The 18841-nt window shown below is 40.5% G+C and overlaps 1 protein-coding gene across 3 annotated transcripts in view; it reads left to right on the forward strand.

The window, feature by feature from the left end:
- The first annotated feature begins 971 nt into the window (after nucleotides 1-971).
- The window catches only part of Kras (KRAS proto-oncogene, GTPase), a 30139-nt gene continuing 12269 nt past the window's right edge, over nucleotides 972-18841 (forward strand). For 2 of the 3 annotated variants that reach the window (XM_028757524.1, XM_028757522.1), the window contains exons 1-4: nucleotides 972-1002; nucleotides 4190-4311; nucleotides 15972-16150; nucleotides 18311-18470. In XM_028757524.1, coding sequence (XP_028613357.1) covers nucleotides 4201-4311; nucleotides 15972-16150; nucleotides 18311-18470 — 450 coding nt within the window. In that variant the 5' untranslated portion in view covers nucleotides 972-1002; nucleotides 4190-4200. The remainder of the gene's footprint in view (nucleotides 1003-4189; nucleotides 4312-15971; nucleotides 16151-18310; nucleotides 18471-18841) is intronic. The other variant, XM_028757523.1, reaches the window with a different exon arrangement.

An 18841-nucleotide genomic window follows, 5' to 3' on the forward strand; every position in this document is an offset into this window, starting at 1 on the left:
CCTGGGCCTCCCACCTGGTGCTGGGAGGGAGAGGTAAGGGTGTACAAAGAGTGACATCACTTCAGAGAGCTAGTGTAACAGTTTCACGGGTGGCTGATGATGTGGGGGTGAGGACAGACAGTGGTGGGTGGGTGGGTGGGCAGTCTTTTGGGCGGGGGCCCTGGCTCTCCAGGCTTCAATTGATGGAATATTCTAGCAGGGGTGTCAGCGCAGTCTATAGGAATGCACGTTTATCCGCCTCCCTGTTTAACTCTGCGGTGGTAACTGAGTAATGAACGTCTGCTACCTCGCGTCCCGAGAGGTGTCCTCAGATCTGTCCTGTGGAGCAAGGGCACTTCCTACAAACCGGCTCTGCTTGTGGTATCCGGGCAGAAGGCCAGCCCGGTCTACACGGAGAGCCCCCGTCTCAAAACAAAAAGAGGAGGTCCGGGTTGGGAGGCTGCAGTCTGCAGACAGTCCGGCAAAGGGACCGCCGGGGCAGCGGCTGGGGTCCGCCCCCGGCGGCGCCCTGACGAGCGGCGGGGCGGGCGGCCGCGTGCGAGCGGTGAGGCGGGGCGATCGGAAGCGCGAGCCCCGGGTCGGGGGTCCGCGTGGGCCGCCGCCCTCTTCGGCACCACCCTCGCGCGCCCCCGCCCAGGCCCGTCCTGGCCGCCGCTTCCCGCCCTCGCTCTCCTCGGCTCCCAGCGCTGCGGCCGCTCCCTCCTGCGCGCGCGGCCGAGGTAGCGCGGAGCGCCGAGCGCATCGATCGGGCTTGCTCTGCGGCCTCCCGCCCGCCCGCCGGGCCCATCGCGCGCTCCGGGCTCGATTCGGCAGGCGGCGGCCGCGGCGGCTGAGGCGGCAGCGCTGTGGCGGCGGCTGAGACGGCAGGGGGAGGCGGTGGTGGCGGCGGCTCGGCCCGGAGTCCCGCTCCCGCGCCATTTCGGACCCGGAGCGAGCGCGGCGCGGGCCTGAAGGCGGCGGCGGGAGCCTGAGGCGCGGCGGCTCCGCGGCGCGGAGAGAGAGGTAGGGCGCGGGCGGCGCTCCTGGGCCGCTGCCCGGTGCGGAGCTCGGCGCGGCCGGGCGGGGCCGCGGCGCTGAATGAAGCCGGCTCGGGGCGGCGGGCGCGGGGCGCCGAGATCCGGCCGCCGCCGTTTCCCGGACGGGGCAGCTTTCCTTCCTCCTCCCGGCCGCGGCCGGCCCTCCGCGCTCGCCCGGCCTCCGCGCCCGGCCTCGGCTGCACCCGGCATCCGCGCTCGGTGCCCCGCGCCCGGCTCAACTTGTCCGGCGCGCGGGCTGTGCGGGGACGCCGCTTCCCCCGGCCGACCGGGCTGCGGGTCCCCGGGGAGGTCGGGGCCGGAGGTGCTCGGACCCGGTGGCCAGAGGGCGTCGTGGTTCTCGGGGGGTCGGGTGGGGGGAAGGAAAGGCGTCCGCGGCGGAGTTCGCGACCGCTCCCCTCCCCCACGCCCGTAAGGGCTGTGACATTGCCGCGGCCACAAAGGAGGAGGTGGAGGTAGGGATGGTGCTGGCAGAACAGGTGGCCCACGCCCTGCGCGGAAAGCCCGCGAGCGACCCGCACGGAAGCAGAAAAGTTAATGCGGCAAGTCCGAGTGGCTTTGTGTCGTGAAAACACAAGGGGACGGACGGCGAGAGCCGAGGCAGGGGGCTCTCCCGGATGGAGCGCTGGCAGCTCGGCTCACAGCGTCAAGTTTGAATCCTCTCCCTGCCCTCCTCTCCCCTCGGTCCTGCGGTTTGTCCCTTGCCCCTTCCAGACTCCAGAGTTCATTGTAGCATTCGGGGCGGACCACTGAAATCCTCTCAGGCCCGTGTAGCAGCCAGCCCAAGTCCTGAGCCAGCCTTGTTAAAGCTTGGTTATCCTCTGGGCAAGGACTTAAAAGTAGAATGGCATGCTGTGTTTGTCGTGGAAAAAAAAAATCATCTGAAAAGGAATGTTGAAGAAGTCTGCTCATAATAATCACTTCGGAATTGCCACCAGGTGACTGGTGTCACTCTTCCGCCAGGGGACCGACAAGATTGTTGACCCCCTCATGTGATAGACAATAGACATCAGATATGCTAGGTATCAATATATTTAATTTGAAACTGTAGCTATTCACAAGCATCTTTGGCTTTAAGAGATGGCGGATAGTAATTTAATTTTACACTTTTGTTAGAATCTAACCCCTTTACCACCTTTTGTAACTGGGATGGGGGGCGCACCCTTTCTGGCTTAAGGTTTTCCTTGAGTAAGACTTCTTCTTCTTTTTTTTTTTTCCTAGTGGATTTAAATATTACTAGGTTTTAAAACCTGACTCAAGAATTTTTATTTTCAGCAAAAGCTACTGTGTAGATGATTCAATAACTGTCCACAGTATACCCTAAATTAGCCAACATTTTAAGCTGTAGGACCCCTTTACACCTGTAAACAAATTATTGAGGGTCTCAAAAATCCTTTAGATTTGACATGCCAATATTTACTATATTAGAAGTAACTTTTTTTTTCAGTTTATTTAGAACTAGAAATAAAATGCCTGTTGGTAACAGGAATGCATTTTTAGTGGAAAAATAAACTTTTCTAGAACAAAGAATTAGAGTGGCTTTGTTTACACATTAGCAATCTGTTTAATTGTTTCATCATAGGAGTTAACTGTATCCTTTCATATCTTCATCTCATATCTGCATCTGCATTCTCTTTATTGTGATTATAGGGCCTAGAGACCAACTGTCGTTGTAATAGTAAGAATGCTAAAAAAACAATTGCTGTAAAAATAGTTCTAACCTCCTAATCCTGTTCCCTACCACACAAAGTTTTAGGGACCCAAAATTGCTCTTGTAAGCTAGCCACACTGTTTGCAGGAGGGAGGGGCGAAGGTCATATTTCCATGTGATTCTTTTCGTCTATCCCATTTGCCGTGGTCTACATTTGTTATAAACTTGAAGGCAAACAGGTGAGTTAGGTTAGTAATGGCTCACAGGATGGCCCCAGACAAGCAGCAAGGAAGGGTAGGAGGGGCAAAGTAGGGCAGGAGTTGGATGAAGGTCTGATAACAATGGTTTCTGACCTTGTAGTGCTGTTACTGAGGGCTTCAGGCACAGGGTGAGGAGGACAGTGCTTTGGAAAAACAAGCTGCATTTTTTTTTCCCTCTTGATGCCTGTGTGAACGATTCTTGGTCATCAATAAGTAGAATGTATTTTGTGTTTGTTTATACTATACATACTTACATTGACCTGGAACTACTTATTCTATAATAAATTGTGACTTTAGTGGTGTTCTTTTGCATCCATATGTCTCTTTATTTGTAATAATAAATGTTACACAAGGGAAAGGAGATAAAGTGAATATATTAATTTTATTTCAAAAATGTTTGAAATAGCAGACTAGAAAGTAAGTGTTCTATTTGGGGCTTTTAATTGTATAAATTGCCAACACTTAGTGAAGTGTATTATAAGCAAGGCAAAAAGTCACAGGGGTTACTGGGAAACGCTTTACATCCTTCACATTTTTTTTTCTTGCCAAAAATAGTCTTTATCTCTGAATTTCATTCAATTTTATTTTTTTATACGGAGGTATTGTTTTTAGTACTCAAAGGATTATATGTTATAATTGATCTGATCTTATTAATCTCATTCCCTACAGATAGTTTGTAGATTAAAATGTCATCAGATATTATCTTTATTTGCTTCGTTGGCTAAATTTTCTTTCCCCACAACAATTCAGTTTTGACACCAGTTTTGGCTTCCTATTTTGTTGCCTATCACTGCAGAACTGCCTTGATGGCTTTAAAACAGTTTTCTGCAACTGTTGACTCCAACAAAGATGCTATTGGGCTACCTAACTTCTAACTTTTAATATGTAGTCAACAAAGAATACTCCAAGGGTAGGTGTTGGGATAGCTGTCAACAAGCTCCTATGGGTGTGTCCCCTGGGTATAGAGTACTGAGCAGGATACTTGTGCTGAGTAAAGTCCTGATATATTCCTTTGAGAGCCATTAGCTGCTACAAAACAGTCATCTGGCTGTTAAGATCTTTATTAATAAGGGAAGTTATAAGTGATGTACAGGTTACTCTATGTACATCTGCGGTCACTGGATTCAGAATACAATAGAGTTTTACATACTACAAAGGTGAGTGTTAAAATATTGATAAAGTATTTGATAATCTTGTGTGAGACATGTTCTAATTTAGCTATATTTTATTATTTTTATTATAAGGCCTGCTGAAAATGACTGAGTATAAACTTGTGGTAGTTGGAGCTGGTGGCGTGGGCAAGAGTGCCTTGACGATACAGCTAATTCAGAATCACTTTGTGGATGAATATGATCCTACGATAGAGGTAAACATTGCTTTATATTCTGCATACAATTTGTAAAGGATGGCAGTCATCCTTTGTTTGAAAAAGATATCTCTTATCATTTTTATATTTATTAGGACGTTATATTGAAAGTTATTTCAGTTATATATGATGTCCTTCAGTTCCAGGGCTTTAAACTGAGTGTTAGGGAGCCATAGGTGCGAGGAACTCCACTTCTCTTGTGAGCACAGCACAGAGAATAAGGTCCAAGATGCTAACTGTGCTTTGTATTTGCATTCTGATAAATACATTTCATGATTTTGTAAGAGTTAAGAATACAGCTTTGCATTTGATCTGTTCCTCGAAAGCTTGTGTTATTGTTATTTTATGGGTTTGTTTTTTGTGTTGTTGTTTGGTGTCTTTTAGACAGAGTCTTACTATGTAGCCTTGGCTGTCCTAGAACTCATTATGTAGACTAGACTAGCTCTAAAGTCACAGAGATCCATCTACCTGCCTCTGCTGCCCAAATGCTGAGATTAAAGATGTGCACCACCAAGTACAGCGAAAGTTATTCTTTTGAAAACATTTTATTGTTGTGGATTTCTTGGACTGTTGATGCTATGAGGAGAGAGTTTTATTATGCTGGAATAATAGAGTCACTTGATAGCTGAGGTTTAAGCTTAATACAGTTTGATGAGCAACACCTTCGGGATTATTTTCAGACATTTTTTTTTCATTTCATAGAATCTTAACCAATTAAAGACCAATTGCTAAATAATTGAATAATACCTGGAAGAGATCTTAAAAATCAGGTAGCAGATCCTATTGCTGTCAGTAGGTTCAAGTTTTCCAGACCAAAGAAGAGTTTATTTAACCTCCAAGACAAGCAGGAAGGGCTATACTGTACTTGTTAACCTCATGTTTCACAAGGTAATTGTTCACATATTTATATGTAGTCTAAATATATTAAATTTAATATTAGTGAAGTGTGTAATAACTGTTACTTTGCCTTTGAAATAGCCTTATTGTTGGATTATTTCTCAGGCATCTTTACTGCAGTGTGAGGATATCCTGGTCTTCAGCTTTTTTCTTTGTTCTAATGTACCCCAAGGCAAGTCTTCAGGGAGCCGAGGCCAGCATGCAATCCTGATCTTCCACTCTTGAGGGACAGGGTTCCATTACAGGCCTGTGTGCCTCCATGTTCATTCCAGGCTGTGCTGGAGAGTCGAACCTAAGTCCTCTGGCTTGCTAGGCAATCCTCTACTCACCAGTCTACATCCTTACTTCATGTACCAATTTAAAAAGAAGACAAAGACTTGTGAAGAATTTTATAGTGCTTCAGAATCCATAGCTATGAAATCTCAAATAGGTCACAGTGCCCTGTTATGGGTCTCTGTTATGTCTTGAAGAAACATTGTGCTGTGTTGGGTTTTGAGGGCATTGGGGAGCTTGGGAAGATGGTTTATAACTTAGAACATTGAAGGTTGATTAAACAATTGTTAGGAAATGTCAAATAATTTTAGTAGTAGTATACCACCCTCCAAAAAGATAATACTTAAATATAAAAATGACTTTTATTTGCTTTCCAAGTTTAAAAAGTTACATTGGTGAAGTAGAGTTTCTGTGCACTGTTCTTCGTACATTTATTTTTGACAGGTCAGTTAGGTGCTGTAATGTAGTTCTGCTTTTTTCTTCAAGAAAGATCAAAAAGTTCATCCATTTTGACTGGTATTCTAAAAGCAAGATTACTTGACATGTTCTACCATTTAAATCTCATGTAAAAGGAAGTTTTAATAGAATGCATGTGAAATGTGGAAGTTTTCCTGGGATTTGGAAGATGCTTTCAGCAGAAGTAACCTCCATTTTCCTTGAAAATCTGAGGGGTTCCATTGTGCTTTCTCCTGTTGGGTCAGAAAGCATCCTGAATGTGTACAGCCTGAAGTCAGAACTGTGGGAGCATGGTGAGACAGAGCAGAGGGCGCCGTCTGCTCACACTTGCTAAGATGTAGTATATAATAGAGACCTCGAAGTGCGTGATGATAAGGACGGTAGAGAAGTTCACATTTACATTTCTGACCCTGATGAGGATTTCTGCCAGACCAGACGACGTGACTCTGGGAAGCACGGATAACCTCTGAACTTTGACCCTGACATTGCCCCGGGTAGTTTAGCAGCTGGAGAAAAGTCTATATCTTATCTCACAATCTGTGGGAAGTCTGAGGAAACTGACATGGTCCTTTCTTGGTGTGGTTCACCTATAAGAAGGCAAAAGAGCGAGAAAGATTTGATTGACTAAAAATGCCAACTTCCTACAAGTACAAAAAGTTTCAATTAATGAAAAATGTCAGAGAGAAAATGAGAGCGTGGAGCCGGGTCTGGGGGCAGGTACTACTTGATACTAGGAGGCAAAAGATTTCCAGTTTAAGACCTGCCTGGGTTACAGAGCAGGTGCAAGGACAGTCTACACAACTTAGTGACACCCTATCTTAAAGCAAAAAATAAAGAAAGGGCTAGGGGTATAACGCCCATTGGGAAAGTGCTTGTACTTTGGGATTCCATTAATTTCTTACATTAAAAAAATGGCAAGAAACTTTTTTAAGATTTAAATGATAATACCATCACATTTTTTTCAGTGATTTACAATTTGTGAAATATTATCCTAGGAGGTGAAAGAGAGCAGTCATTGCTTCTTTGATTTTTATCTATAAACTTGTGAGATGTTCTAACTTGCCTAAAGATATTTAGCTAGCTAGTGGAAAGACTGAATTTAAACTTTGTGAAACAAGTGATATTTCCACTATGGTAAGAGAAAAAGTAGCTGTTTTTCAAGCTAAGAAAATATTTAATAATCTTCTAGACGGCATCAGTATACTGTAAGTTGAATTTACTAATGACTGCTTGATGGCAGATACATAATAGAAAACGACCATAGAACATGTTAGTATTGGAGATAGTTTGTATGTCAATCACCTTGACTTCTGACATTTTTTATATTTTATGAAGTGCACTAGTTTTGCAGTTAACTTGTTAGTGGGACATGGTTATTACATTCTCATATGAAGTCCTCACACAACTCAACTGGAAATAGTAAAGAAAGAACTAGCCCAGAATATCCGCAGTTCTGAGTTAAAGCCTTTTGTGTTACATACAGTTTTAAACATTGCTCAGATTATCAAATTTATGTCCCAGTGATAACTTTTATTTTGATTTTCAAGTATGACATAGATTTAAAGTTCACTTTTTGTAAAGTTAGGTTACTGTGCATTATGTTATCATACCCTAAAGTTGAATTAAAACTTTTTGACTTGAAAATAGTCTTATTTTAAAAGCAGTTTTGTTTGAAGAAAACTTTCCTCTAAAGCTGTGGCCAGTCTTCTCCCTTTTTTGAGCGCCCTCTACTGGTAACTTACTTGCTTTTGTAATAAATAACAATGAAAACTCAAGGCTGTTTTGTGTATTTTTAACCTGTAGATGTAACCTGTGATTTTTATCAGTTTATAAATCTTATCAGTTTACACAGGAGTCTTACGTGTAATTACTATGTAAGAGAAAAGGAGGCAGTGTGGGAGAGCACAGGACACATTTCCTCTGTGAACACGGGCTGGGCTGAGCTTGTGGGGTGAGGGGCGAAAAGCTGCAGTACACCCTGAATTTGCTTGCTTGTCCTTTTAGTATCCTTGTTTTCAAAATTCTGATAATATTTGAGTTTATTCAGATTTTTTAAACTATGATAGTTTTATCTCTTAAGGAGTAGTGCATATTTTATTTTCTCTAATCTTATATTTTATGAGAACAAGATCTTTAATCTTTGTTCACCAATCAAAATAGAAATCTTGAACTGTCAGCTTTAGCTTGATTTTCCTGGGACTTGTCCAGCCCTGTTGTGTTTGACATGGTAACTAGTAACTAGACCTGCAGAGGCCGTTGTAAGTACAGACGTCTAGTGACTGTGAGGGTGAGGCGTGCTTCTGGGCGTCACTGGCAGCCGGTGCTCTGGACCCCATCCTTGGTCAGTAGTAGATGCTGGGTGGACCGTACAGAAGAATTACATGAACCTGTTTAACTCTTCTCATTTGTGAAGGGTTTTGTTGTTTTAATCCTCATCTGCATATTTTTCCCATGTAAGATTATATCCATTTTTGTCACTGAGAGAACAGTGGCTTGGAGTAGACGGGAGCTGCAGTAGTTTGATGAGTCCATACCACGAGGAAGGAAAGTTCTACAGGCGTCAGGAACTAAAGACTCCAGGCCTGCCTCTGGCTTAGATTTCTGTTCTGAGCACCGAGACCTGCACATCAGGTTGTTTTTAGGTTGGGAATTAAAATTACACTTAATGTTCTCTACACTTCATTCCTCTTTGTCTTTAAAACATTGAGCTGAAAATTGCATAGAACAAAATAACATTTTAAAGTATGCAGCCAGTGATGGCTAGTTCTTTCTTAAGGTTACAACCACCACTGCTATCTAGTTCCAGGATAGTTTCATCACACCAGAAAGGCGCTCCATACCCGTTAGTGGTCACTCCCCAAACCTTTCTCCTTTTAGCCCCTGGCGCCACTACCTGCTGTCTGCTTGCATGTGCATATTCTTGATATGTCATTTAAGGGGATCATATATCATCCAGTGTAGCTTTTGTGTCTGATATTTATTTATCTAGTCTCATGACAGGGTTTCTCTTTATAGCTCTGACTGTCTTGAAACTTGCTTTGTAGACCATGCTGGTCTCAAATTCTGCCTTCCAAGTGCTGGGATTAAAGGTGTGTGCCACTGCTGCTTGGCCTAGTGTTTGATTTTTACATATGTTTCCAGGGTTTGTCCTTGTCACAATATTAGCACTTCATTCCTTTTTATGGGAAGATAGTTCTCTCTTGTAGACATTCCATATTTTGTGCATCCATTCATCAGTTAGTGACATTTGGGTTCTTCTTTAGGACTCTTTTGAATAATAATTTTGTTGTGCATTTATGTACATAGTTTTTGTGTGACTATCTCCTTCAGTTCCTTTGAGATTGGCCAGGTTTAACTTTTTGAGGAGCAGCCAAGTCACTGTTCATAGCAGCTGTGCCTTTTCTACATTCCTGCTGTTGGCTATGAGGGCAGCTGTGCCAGCTAGACCAGCTGAGTGGTCTCCATCCCTTCTGCTTTTGCCACCTTAGTAGCATCCTTTGTCTCTGTAAGACTTCTGTATCCCCTCAGTTCCTCCTTCTCTCCCTTTTGGTTTTGACAGTTACTGAAGTCAGCAATGAACTAGATATTTCCACACTGAGAACTTCATATGGAGAATTAGTTAGTTAGACATGAGAAGACTGAAAAGACAACACTGAAAATAATACAATATAACATCAAGAAGTAGCTACTGCCCCTGATAGTCAGGGATCGCAGCAATGATTTGGGGGCTATTGGAATTAAAAATTCAGTCTTCACCTGCAACTATTGCTGGTACCTCTGAGTATGTGTGGTGAGCTGAAGCAGTATCTGGAAGGGCAAAAAATAGTTCTTCCTTTCCACAATTTGTTACAATGCTTTCAGTTAGGTTGGTCTAAGTGCCCCTTCCTACCTAAAAACATTTCAGAGGTGCCTGGACAGTATAAAGTGCAGTTCCTTAAGTGCAGTGTTTAAGACTCTTGGAAGATGATATTTGCTTGATTGTTGCTCCCTGCTGTTTACCTTTATCTTCACTAAGCTAAGATGAACTGAACTCTTTGAATCTGTAGTACTCAGTGTGATATTTCTCCTGTCTTGAGTGACCTCCTTTCCCCATCTTGAAGTCATAGAGGCAGAGTTGATCTCGTCTATAGTACCACCCCACTTTGTCCTGCTCAGTATTAACATTGATTTCTGTTTACTTAATTGCTTACATACATCTCTTTTCCTCTGGATCTGCTGCCTCCATATACAGATTGAGGTGGTTGTCGTGGTACACACCTGTAGTTCTATCACTTGGAGGACTTAGGCAGGAGGATTTTGAATTTGAGAATAGTCTGGGCTATGTAGTGGTACTGTGTCTTAGAAAAACAAACCCACCAAGCAGGCATGGTAGTGCATGCCTTTAATCCCAACACTTGGAAGCAGAGGTAGTCCATCTCTCTGAGTTCTAGACAGCTTATTATACTCAGCAACTTCCAAGACTACCTGTTTCAGGGAAAAATGAAAGAAAAAGAAAAAAGAAAGATAAAACAATTTTTGGTGACTTTTTGAAACTATATACAGATTGAATATCTTACATGAAATGTTTGGAACCGAACATTTTTCAAATTTCAGTTCCTAGGATTTTGGAATGTTTGTGCAAATTTTACTGGTTGAACATCCCTAATCCAAAAATTTGGACTTTAGAACATTTCTGTTTTAGATTAAGAAGCTGTAATACCTAGCACAAAATGTGTGACCTTTAGGGTTTCAGTAACTATTCCTGGAGTATAACAGAGTAGGGAGGAATGAATTTATAACTCTGTTTATGTACTTCACATTCTCCCCTCCTCTGCAATTGGAGGTTTTTAAAAGAGTGTCATGTACCTTAGGCTGGCCTTACACTGAATTCACTAGACCTCAACCTCCTGATCCTCATGCCTCAGCCTCCCAAGTGTGTTCTGGAATGACAGACACATGTCACCCAAGCGCCAGCTTTGGCTCTTCAGTTCTGTTATTAGTCATATCCAGCCGCTGTGCGCGTTTCTAGCTATCTTTGAGAACTGAGTGTACAATCTTTATGAACAGTGGTATGGAACACATCATTATTTAATGGATTTAAATCTTTAAAAAGGTAATAATATAAAGTGCCAGACCATTAACAGAGAAAGTAAACTTCATAATTTTTCCCCATAGGTGTTACTAAACAGTGAAAAGTACTTGTAATACGTGTTAATAAAACAGCAAACCACTGCATAAGTAAATCCCCAAATAACACATGAGCTGATATTTATGAACCCCTGTTCATACAGAAAGACAAAGGCACAACCTGAAGGTAGAGATTGGATGAGATAGTACCTGTAATGTACTTATCACACTGTTTGGCATATAAGTAAGGGCTCCGTGCACATCGGGTGCTGTAAGTACTATTAATAGTAATAGGAGTCCTTTCAGTGAAAGTTTCATTACCTTAAGTTTTCTGTTCACTGTTGCCTGTCTTCTCAAGTTGATTATTCTAAAAAATGAGCTTACTAAATATAATTGAGTTGAACTAGAAAACCACAGACTGTATTCTAGTCATTGAGTTTTTCTTCTCTTCAGTGATCTCCCACCCTGACCTCAATTCCTTTTAATGGTTCTACAGATAAAGTTTATGTTCATTAAAACATATAGGCAAGCAAACACTTTTTAAAAAGTTACACAAGTTAACAAAAAAGATACAAAGGAATCAAGGCATAGCAGAAGTATGAGGATTCAAAAAGTAATACTATTCCTCAAGTAAAACCACAACCATTTTTACCGTATGGAAACATTTTCTCAAAATAGAAACACAAAATTTTTGTTAGTAATGAATGGGTGTGTTCTCAGTGTTGTTTGGGAAAGTGATGTAATGCATAGCCTGTGTACCAACTTTTTTGTCTTTTTTTTTTTTTTTTTAAATATTGAGTTTTCTCAGGTAGCCTAGGCTAGTAGTATTAAACTCACTGTATAATAGCTCAGGTTGGTCTCCTCCCTCCCTGGGATTACAGATGTCTGCCTCAAAGTTGGGCTTTTTGTCATATCTTAGCAATTGTACCTCAATTGATATCATTCTTCATGGTCTAAAATTTAAGATACTTGAAAACCTTGATACTTGAAAAACCTCAGCTTTTTCAGTCTTATTGTTTTCTATATCATAAATGTTCTAAAATAGTGTATATTATTCTGATTGTGTCAACATATGATTTGGATGAAAGTACTATATATTAAATTTGTTAGTGTTTTGTAATTAAAAATTACTATTACCTTATTAAAATTTATGAAGTCTTTTAAAAATTTATCTTAAACTTATACTTAGCTTTAGAAGACACTTAAAACACTGAAGAATATTTAAAGCTGAGCTGTTAGTCTAAAAGAAAAGCCTTCTTGCAAACAAATAAAATGAATAAAGATAAAAGCAATAGTTTTATGTGGTTTTATCTCAGATGAATAGTGTCTTTAGTACAGAATATTTAGGAGAGGTTGTTACAATTTGTTAAAATTTTAAATTCGTTGTGTTTACATGGACATAATTGTAATTGACGTTACATTTAGGTTTTTTGTATTTGCATGCATTTATATTGAATAGATGCATCCATTCGACAGATGTTTACTGATTCCTGCAATATTTAAGACTTAGCACTGCTACTTTCCAGTTGAGAGCCGGTGGGGATGGGCAGGCATGAGCGTAAGTAAGTACACAGTTACAGTACACGGCACAAAGGAAGCGTTGGAAATGTTGGCGAGGAGTGCTCTTCAGACTTTGTGTTTAAGCTAGAGGGACGTAGAATGGAGAGGCCAAGCAGATGACATGGCCAGTATTTAAGAGCAGTCCTCCACTTCCAAGTACACCAGTGCCCGCCTGAGACGAGACAGTGCTGTGGACTAAGTGTCTGAGGCAGTGTCTTCATGGGATCTAGGGGTGACTGATGAGGTAGTGGCGGTGGTGGTGGGTGCCTGGATTTATGGTATACTTTGAGAATAGACAAATGGTGTAAAATTGTGAGTTATTATTGAATACCTATGTAAATTTTCATAAGGCCTTTTAAGATACCTCATTAGTGTATAACTTGTCATTTTTAACTAAACTGTTACTTGCTTAAAATCATCATAAATGGCATTGTGTCAAAGGCTGTGAACATTTACATTACTTTAAGTAAATACCTACCGACTTGCTTTCTGAAGGGAGTGTGGCTCATTTCATCTCCAGAAATGATTTCATCTCACCTGTAGTGCCTTCTTGCCAGCAGAGTAAATTTTATTTAGAAGTTTTATACTACCTCACAGATTGAAAAAAGTCACTTTTTCTGGGGATAATTCCCCTTCATGGAATAGCTTTATTTGTTATTTTATTGTGCTCAGTGAGTTTAAGTGACTTTATTTTGTTCTAATTTCTGATTAAAATTAATTAACTAATTTAAAATGTAAAATATTGCTGCTTTTCTTTGTTCCATCATTTACTAGTTTCCTTGTTGAATCTAATTTTATATTGGTTGAACTTTGATAATATGATTATTTTAATAAAGGAAATACATTTGTTTTCAGAATACTTAAAATTTGTGAAGTTATTTTACTGGCTTATCCACAGGAATTGGCAGGTTTTTCTGTAAGGGTTACATGAGTCTTTGTCACATCATCTTCGGGGTCTCAGAGTTGCTGGCTTCAGAATCATTCAGTGTGTAAAAGCTAGTTCTTGGAGGATACAAAACCGTGGGCAGGATAGATCTTGGCCTGTGGGGAAGTGTGTTAAGTTTTTTGTTAAAACCTCTTGGGGTTTTAGATGCTACATCGATACAGAGTTTCATTTTGTTCTTCCCCTACTTTTTGTCAAAAACATGAAATTGAAACAAAATATTTAGTGTATCATTTTAAGTTAATTTATTTTTGTGTGTGCACAAGTGTGCATACTCAGGTTATATAGTGGTTAAATAACAAATTGTGGGTGTTGATTCTCTCCTTCCACTGTGTGGGATTTTGGGACCAGTCTCAGGTTGGCAGATTTAGTGACAGGTACCTTTACCTGCTGAGCCATCTCTTTATTCCTAAATACCACTTTTTGTTCCGCTTGCCTTTTGCTTTATTTTTAGTCCTGTGGCTTTTTTCCAGATCACACTTTGTTAGTTAGCACTTTTGACCCTTGGTTTCTGTCAAGTTGCCCTGTGTTTTTTGTAGCACAGTGACTACATGCTTCTGAGGATACAGACTGTAGTTAAATAATTTCACAGTGACTGAATTTTTAACATAAACCCATTGTTTGCAATTGGCATTGTTTTGTAAGAAGGCTGTGGGTTACACTTTATGACAACTGCATGTGGCTCAGAATTTTGCTGTCCGTATACATCGGGAAGGGAACAGTGAGACAGCTTTTCCAGTATCTTGGTTTGTTTGAATGAGTGAATGTTCATTACAGAAACATCTTATAAAATACCTGCAGAGACAGCTGGTATTTTATGTGTGCACTATCAAATGGGGTCTGAAGGTTTTGTCAGTTGGTAGGTACGGGCCACACCTGTAATGCTGATGTTTAGGAAGTAGAGGAGACCAAAGTGTGAGGCGATAATGACAGCCCAGTGGTAGACCATATGCTTAGCGAATGGGAGGCTCTGGGTTTAATCCTCAGCATCAAGAAAATGAATTCAGAAAGTAAAAGCAAAAGCTAAACAAATATATATATTTAGCATCAGTACACAAGAGAGACAAGCAAGAGCTGGATCTGTAGAAATTACCTGTCAAGACATGAGCCCTTAGGGCTGCTGAGATGGCTCAGCTGGTAAAGGCACCAGGCTTCTGACATCCAAGTCTTCCTGAATGAGAGTTGTGAGAGCTGGTTTTTTAGTATTAATTTTAAATACATTTTAATCTAATCTATATAATTACAAGGTTTAATCTTCACATAAGGTGTGTGTGTGTGTGTGTGTGTGTGTGTGTGTGTGTGTATGTGTGTGTGTGTGTAAATCAAAGTTTGCCACTGGCTTGGTTTGGTTTGGTTAGTTGTGAGCCTAACCTCTAATGGCTGAGCTATCTCTCCGGACTGGTTTTAAGTGGGTAGTTTAGTGAGATTATTATAGCCACAGTGTTATATGACCATTAGCATTGTTTGCATTTAGAAACTTTTTGCTCTGAATTTTTAATTCAGTACCCATTAAACAACAGTTCTAACTGTCTCTTCCTTAGTCCCTAGGGGAACTTCTGTTGTTTTGTCTCTCTGAGTTTTCCTTAGGTGTCGATTATACATGAAATAATAACATGTTTGGTGTCTGATTGATCTTACTTAGTGTATGTATTCAAGATTCATCTATGTTGTAGCATGTTTTCAGAATATTGTTTCTCCTTATGACTGAACCATATTCTATTGATCTACATAATTACATTTTGATAATTCATTTGTGATTCAGTATGCACTTAGGTTGTTTCTATGTTTTGGCTGCTTTCATTTCTCTCTCTCTCTCTCTCTCTCTCTCTCTCTCTCTCTCTCTCTCTCTCTCTCTGTGTGTGTGTGTGTGTGTGTGTGTGTGTGTGTGTAGGAATTGAATTGCTGTACCCATACAGTAATCCTCTATTCACTTTCAAAGGCAAACTGTTTTTCCTGTGGTGGCTGTACCATTTAGCATTCCTAGTAGCACTGCCTAGCAATTAGTTTTTCCACATCCCTTCTAATACTCAAATATGTTGTTTTCTGGTTTTTGTTGTTGTTGTTGTTTGTTTGTTTCTTTGGCCAGGAGTGCATTAAGAACAAGGTCTCACTCACTGTGTAGACTTGGCTGGCCTGGAATTTGCTATGTAGACCATGCTGGCCTTAAACTCACAGAGATTTGTCTGCCTTTGCCTCCCAAGGTGTTTGCCAATAACCATCCTAATGGGTGCTAAATGGTGTCTGATGGTTCTGATTTGCAGTTCTCTTAATGATATCTTCAAGTATTTATTGGCCACTTGTCTGCTTTGGAGAATATCTGAAGTGCTTTGTCTGTTTTGAATGGGGTCTTCTATTGCTGAGTTGTTTATATACACCTTTTAAAAGATGCACTGTAATAATCCAGACTGTATTTCTCCCTTCTCAGGATTCCTACAGGAAACAAGTAGTAATTGATGGAGAAACCTGTCTCTTGGATATTCTCGACACAGCAGGTCAAGAGGAGTACAGTGCAATGAGGGACCAATACATGAGAACTGGGGAGGGCTTTCTTTGTGTATTTGCCATAAATAATACTAAATCATTTGAAGATATTCACCATTATAGGTGGGTTTAAGTTGAATATGAAAGTTGGCATGTGAAATAATGATAGCTTACATTTATTGATTCTTTGCTAATTGTTATGCCTGCATGATCTGTTTAAATTTGCAAACATCTGTGTCAAGTATGCATAATTCCTGTTTTACAAATGCATCTCTTAGGTTACAGCAGTTGCATAACTTGTCCCTGTGTGTACAGATAACAGGGGTGCTGGCTGAGACCAGGCCCGTCTGACATCTGGGTCTTTGTACTCTTACCTACCCTGTACTAGAAGAGTAAGGTTTTTACTTTGTTAGATACATAGAAGTATCAACTGGAAACAGGAATATGGAAAGAAGGTTGGAGATGGTGCCACTTGAATGGTCTTAACAATAATCATATTTTATTACAGAATTTCATTGTTTGGATAAGCAGTGGCCCTAAGTGGGTTTTTGTTTTGTTTTTTTGTTTTTAAATATGTTTAGATGGTTGTAAGGGGTTGAAGAATTAGAACAGTTACTGGCTTTTATTTTAAGAGCCTGAGAAATATACATAAGATTACTTAATCATTACATGGAATGTATTTTACATTCTGCCCTTGGTGGTTCACAGTATTCATTGCACTGCTTATTAAGCAATTATCCCTCTTCCTGGCTGTGCTGTTTAACTGTTGTTAGCCTAGTTAAGTGTAGCATCTTCATTAAGAATAGTTGCCTGGGTTTACGGTGAAGTGATTGGCAGAGTACTTTTCTGTAGAGGTATTCAGGTGAACTTTGTTGATAGACGTCCTGGGGATATGAACCTTCCAATTAGCATCTTGGATATTCACAGAAATTGTGAAGGAATACATTTTTCCCCAAATTTAGAATTCATTTACACATTATATTGTCAACAAAACATGAAAAGGACTTTGAACAGAATATACATTTTATTCCCTTTAGTGTTGCTCTCTTAAAAAAAAAAAATCAGTCTTCAGGGCTGGAGAAGTGGCTCAGTAATTACTCACTATGTTGCTTTTCCAGAAGACCAAAGTTAATTCCCAGTATCCATGTCAGGCATCTCCTAACCACACGTAACTATATCTCCTGGGAATTCATTACTTTGGCCTCCATGGCACCTGAATTCACATGCATATACCTATACATAGACACACATATATGTGGTTAGAAATTAAAACTGAAATCAGTCTTTAATGATTGTCTTTGTCCCTGAGTAGTTCAGGAGTCCCCTTTACCCATAGTTTTATTGTCTGATGTTTCACTCACCTAAGTATGAAATATGAAATGGAAATTTCAAAAAATAAAGGATTTCTAAGTCTTCACTACCTTTTTTTTTTGGGGGGGGGTGTTTTTTTGGGACAGGGTTTCTCTGTGTAGTCCTGGCTGTCCTGGAACTCACTCTGTAGACCAGGCTGGCCTTGAACTCAGAAATCCGCCTGCCTCTGCCTCCCAAGTACTGGGATTAAAGGCGTGCGCCACCACCACCCGGCTTGACTATCTTTTATTATATATTATTATAATTTTTTGTTTTATTCTTCTCTTACTGTATTGTCAATTGTCAATTAAACTGTATTATTGACATGTACATATAGGAGAAAATAGTATATGAAGAGTTTTGTTCTATCCCCAGTTTTAAGCACTCATGCAAGATTCTCAGAATATTTGCCCAAAGAGTCCTCTGAAATGTCAGAGTTATGTTGATGCTGTTAATTCACATTTGGGTGAAAACAAACCCATTTTTCTTGAGATAGGGTTTTACTGTGTTCCTTTGGCTTGCCAGGAACTCACTATGTAGACCAGACTGGCCTAGAATTCACAGAGGTCCTCCTACCTCTGCCTCCCTAATGCTGGGAGTGAAGGGATGAGGCACCATATCCATTGGATGAAAATATTTTCAATTGTATACATACATATTTACATATATGTGTCATGTTTCTAAGATAATTTTAAACATTTTGGTTTGAAACTTTAGTATTTTTCATATTTTTATATATGCATGTGAACGAACAGATATGTAAGATTTTTGTCTTAGAGGGAAAATAAGAGAAGTGAGGAAAATTTGGTAGGATAGAAACTAGGATTCATATGAAGAAACCATTCAATAAAGTTTTGTAAGATGAAATTGAGTGCAAAGTTTGAAGTATTTGTGTGTGACTTACGCTTCTGCTTCAATTTTTTTCTTCCCCAGAGAACAAATTAAAAGAGTAAAGGACTCTGAAGATGTGCCTATGGTTCTAGTAGGGAATAAGTGTGACTTGCCTTCTAGAACAGTAGACACAAAACAGGCTCAGGAGTTAGCGAGGAGTTACGGGATTCCATTTATTGAGACCTCAGCGAAGACAAGACAGGTGAGTACAGCTGGATCGATGTGAGTCTGTACTCTGCTGTGTGCTCCAAATGGTGTTCACCACTGATGTTCATTTCCTGATGGCGTCACTGGGGCATACATGCTACCATAGCTATGGTTACATGTTAGTCATCTAATGTGATTCGCCAGTCTATTATCCTAGTAGAAAATAAAGTAAAATAATGTTTATTTGGCAAATGTCTTCTCTTGAATGGACAGTACTTCTTATCCATGGACCATGATATTACTTTGGATATTCATATATATTACTTTGGATATTCATATTCATTTTTTTCTCTCTCTCTCTCTCTCTCTCTCTCTCTCTCTCTCTCTCTCTCTCTCTCTCTCTCTCTCTGTGTGTGTGTGTGTGTG

The sequence above is a fragment of the Grammomys surdaster genome, unplaced genomic scaffold (assembly GCF_004785775.1).
Source record: "Grammomys surdaster isolate TR1022 unplaced genomic scaffold, NIH_TR_1.0 126176, whole genome shotgun sequence".
Lineage (NCBI taxonomy): Eukaryota > Metazoa > Chordata > Mammalia > Rodentia > Muridae > Grammomys > Grammomys surdaster.